The sequence below is a fragment of the Eimeria mitis genome, genomic scaffold (genome assembly GCF_000499745.2).
Source record: "Eimeria mitis Houghton genomic scaffold, Emh_scaff257, whole genome shotgun sequence".
Lineage (NCBI taxonomy): Eukaryota > Apicomplexa > Conoidasida > Eucoccidiorida > Eimeriidae > Eimeria > Eimeria mitis.
In genome coordinates, this window is record NW_013570910.1 from 1 (window position 1) to 4,270 (window position 4,270).

Here is a 4,270-nt window from a genome sequence, read left to right on the forward strand (position 1 = left end):
ATATATATATATATATATAGATATATATATATATATGTATATATATATATATATATATATATATATTTTTTTTATTTTTTTTGTTTTTTTTTTTAGTTTGTTTCGTCTCACTTTTCTCGGGCTGATGATTTAGTGAAGCAGCTGCTGCTGTCTTTGTCTCCCAGCAGCAGCAGCAGCAGCGACAGCAGCAGCAGCAGCAGCAGCAGCAGTGGTGCAGCAGCAGCAGCAGCAGCAGCAAAGCTGCAGCTGTGTCGTGTCTCTCTGCTGCTGCAGCAGGGCAACAGAACAGCTGCTCGTTCTCTATTAAGAGAGGTGCAGCAGCAGCTGCTGCAGCTGCTGCAGCACAACAACAGCAGCAGCAGCAGCAACAGCAGCAGCAGCAGCAGCAGCAGCATTGATCATCTTGCTCTTTTTGCTGCTGCAGCACAGCTGCAGCAGCAAACGGGAGATGTAGAAGGGTTTCTCTCTTCCTTAGAGCTGCAGCGCAAGGCCCTTGCAGACACACCAGTAAGTCTTTTTGCTGCTGCTGCTGCTGCTGCTGCTGCTGCTGCTGTTGCTGCTGCTACTGCTGCTGCTGCTGCAGCAAGGTAGGAGGAGAGCGTAAGAGAGTCTGCGTCGCCTGCGAGGGCGGGGGAAGGGTGGTGTTCCGTTGCTGCTGCTGCTGCTGCTGCTGCTGATGCTGCTGCTGCTACTCTTGCTACTGCTACTCTTGCTGCTGCTACTGTTGCTGCTGCTGCTGCTGCTGCTGCAGCAGCAGCAGCAAAGTAGGAGAGCTCAGCAGAGCCTGCGTCGCCTGCGAGGGCGGGGGGAGTGTGGCGTGTCGTTGCTGCTGTTGCTGCTGCTGCTGCTGCTGTTGTTGCTGCTGTTGCTGCTACTGTTGCTGCTACTACTCTTCCGCTGCTGCTACTGATGCTACTGCTACTCTTGCTGCTGCTGCTGCTGCTGCTGCAGCAGCAGCAGCAGCAGCAGCAGCAGCANGCAGCAGCAGCAGCAGCAGCAGCAGCAGCAAGGTATGAGAGCTCAGCGTATCCTGCGTCGCCTGCGAGGGCGGGGGAAGGGTGGTGTGCCGTAGCTGCTGCTGCTGCTGTTGCTGCTGTTGCTGCTGCTGGTGCTGTTGCGTGTGGTGCTGTTTCTGGTGGTTGTTGTCTTTGTACGCATGCTGCTGTTGCTGCTGTGTCTGCTGCTGCTGCTGCTGCTGCTGCTGTTGATATTCCTTTGTATGTTTCTGCTGCTGATGAGCTGCGTTAGGTGTTGTATTGTATTGAACGCAGTTTGTGTTGCTAGTGTTGCTGCTGCTGCTGTGTCGTTTGCTGCTGCAGCAGCAGCACGTGTTTGCTGCTGCAGCAGCGTAGTTGCTGCTTCTCCTGCTGCAATAGATGCACGTGCTGCTGCTTCTGCTGCTGCTGCTGCTGCTGCTGCTGCTGTTACTACCTCCAGTGCTGCTTCTAATTGCCAATGTCTTGCTGCTGCTGCTCCTGCATCTGCTGCTGCAGTTGCTGCTTCTGCTGCTGCTTTTGCTGCTGCTGCTGCACCTCTTGTTGCAGCAGCAGCAGTAGCAGCAGCAGCAGCAGAATCAGCAGGATCAGCAGCAGATGATAGATTCATGAGTGCATTACCTGTATCGACAAGTGCTGCTGCTGCTGCTGTTGCTGCTGCTTCTAGCCTCTCCTCTATCTCTATTTCTGCTGCTTGTCTCCTCCTTCTTCTTGTATATCTAAGCATGCGTTGCTGCTGCTGCTGCCGCTGCTGCTGCTGCAGCTGCTGCAGCAGATCCTGCTGCTGCTGATAGTATTGTTCTCCCCCCCCATAGTACTGGTTATGGTGTCGCACCAGCTGCACCAGTTGCTGCTGCTGCTGCTGCTGCTGCTGCTGCTGCTGGTATCGTTGCTCTCTCCTTTCCTCTCGATGCTGCCGCTGCTGCTGCTGCTGCTGCTGCTGCTGCTGCACTCTCTGAAAGTATTGTTGCTGCTGCTGCTGCATTCCCTCAAAGTTTTGCTGCTGCTGCTGCTGCAGCAGCATGTACAGCTGCTGCAGCTCACGCAGCCGCAGGTTTCTATCCAGCTGCGGGGGGCCCCGCCTTAGCCTCCATGGCTGCTGCTGCAGCAGCTGCGGCTGCTGCTGCTCCTGCTGCTGCTGCTGCTCCTGCTGCTGCTGTTCCTCCTGCTGCTGCTGTTCCTCCTGCTGCTGCTGCTGCTCTCCATCTTGCTGCTGCTGCTGTCCCTGTTGCTGCCGCTGCTGCGGTTGGTGCAGCAGCTGCTGCTGCTGCTGCGGTTGGTGCTGCTGCTGTTGCTGGCGCTGCTGTCGGCGTTGCTGCTGCTGCTGCTGCTGCTGCTGTCGGCGTTGCTGCTGCTGCTGCTGCTGCTGCTGGTCGTCCTGCTGCTGCTGCTCCTGCTGCTGTTGTTGCTGCTGCTGGCGCTGCTGCTGTTGCCGCTGCTGCTGTTGCTGCTGCTGCTGCCGCTGCTGCTGCATATACGGGTGGTGCTGCTGCAGCTCCTGCATTTGCTGCAGCAGCCGCAGCATTTGTTGATGGTCTATCTCATGATCTGGTAGCTGCTGCTGCTGCTGCTGCTGCTGCTGCTGCCTCCGCCGCTGCTGCTGCTGCTCCCGCTCCAGCTGCTGCTGCAGCAGCTCGTCGCGCTGCAGCAGCAGCAGCATCTGCAGCCAGTAGTTTTGTTCTTCTGTTACCTGTACTGGGTCTTCTGCGTCGGGGTTAATGAGTTGCTGCTGCTGCTGCTGCTGCTGCTGCTGCTGCTGGTCGTCCTGCTGCTGCTGCTCTTGCTGCTGCTGCTGCTGCTGTCGCCGCCGCATATAGTGCTGCCGCCGACGCCAGCGTTGCTGCTGCTGCTGCCGTTCAGCGTGCTCCTGCTGCAGCTGCTGTTGCTGCTGCTGCTGCTGCTGGTATTGCTGCTGCTGCCGCGGTTGTTGCTGCTGCTGCAGCGGCTGTTGCTGCTGCTGCTGCTGCTGCTGCTGCTGCTGCATGTTGCTCGACCTTCTACCTCTTCTTCTTTGTTGTCCTCCGTTGTTTGGTCTCTGCTGCTGTTGCTGCTGCTCTTGCTGCTGCAGCAGTTGTTGCTGCTGCTGCTGCTGCAGCAGTTGTTGCTGCTGCAGGAATTGTTGCTGCTGCAGGAATTGTTGCTGCTGCTGCTGCTGGCGTCGGTGCTGCATCTGTTGCTGCCTCACTTGTGGTTGCTGCTGTCTTTGTTGCTGCTGCTGCTGCTGCCTTTGGGGCTGCTGCTGCTGCTGCGTATGATACGGCACCTGCTGCTGCTGCTGCTGCTGCTGCTGCTGCTGCTGCTGCCTATAATTCGACATCAGTTGCTGCTGCTGCTGCACCCGCTGCTGCCTGTGGAACTGCCTTTGCTGCTGCATTAGTTGCTGCAGCTGCAGGTGCTGCTGCCTCAGCCTGTACATTTGCTGCTGCTGCTGCTGCTGCCTTTGATAATGCGTTTGCTGCGGCTGCTGCTGCTGCTGCTGCTGCTGCTGCTGCTGCTGCTGCTGGCGTCGTTGTTCCATCCTTTGCTGCTGTTGCGGCCACATTCTTCTTCTTCTGCTTCTGCTGCTGCTGCTGCTGCTGCTGCTGCTGCTGCTGCTGTGTTCAGGGCGGAGCTGCTGCTTACGTGGGTTTGTCTTTAACTGCAGCAGAAATAGCTGCTTCTTTATCTCGTTGGGAGTTTGCTGCTGCTGAGTGTGAAGCTGTGCTGCAGCGGCTGCAGCAGCAAAAGAAAAAACAGCAGCAGCAGCAGCAGCAGCAGGGGGATGATGATGGATACGGAACCACAACAACAGCAGCAGCAGCATCTGCATCTGCTGCTGCTGCTGCTGCTGCTGCAGCAGCAGCAGCAGAGCTTCGTGCTTCTATAACTCTAACTGAAGCACTGTCACATATAAATATAAACAAAGCTGCGGTGTATATGCAGCTACTAAATAAAAAAACAGCAGCAGCAATTGACTTAATAGATAGTGATGATATAGAGGGCCGTCCTTTACCTGTTGTTTCTTCTGGGGGGAGAAAAAAAAAACTAGCTGCTGCTGCTGCTGCTCCTGCTGCTGCTGCTGCTGCTGCTGCTGCTGCTGCTGGAGGAGAAGGAGCTGCTGCTGCTGCTGCTGCTGCTGCAACAAAAAAAAAAAGAAAAAAAAAAAATATTAATATAGACAAACGAAACCCACCCGACCCGGAGAGATGGCTCCCTAAACACGAAAGGTAAATTAAATAAAAAAAATAAAAATAAAAAATAAAATAAATAAAAAAAATAAATAAAAATAAAATAAA

The 4,270-nt window shown here is 55.1% G+C and overlaps 1 protein-coding gene across 1 annotated transcript; it reads right to left on the bottom strand.

Annotated features, from left to right (window-relative positions):
- Positions 1–398: 398 nt before the first annotated feature.
- On the bottom strand, positions 399–3,798 carry EMH_0005610 (uncharacterized protein; the record flags this gene model as incomplete). Its single annotated transcript, XM_013497261.1, has 2 exons — positions 399–945; positions 1,268–3,798. The coding sequence occupies 2 exons, from the start codon at positions 3,796–3,798 to the stop codon at positions 399–401; spliced, it is 3,078 nt and encodes a 1,025-aa protein (XP_013352715.1).
- Between the last annotated feature and the right edge of the window lie 472 nt (positions 3,799–4,270).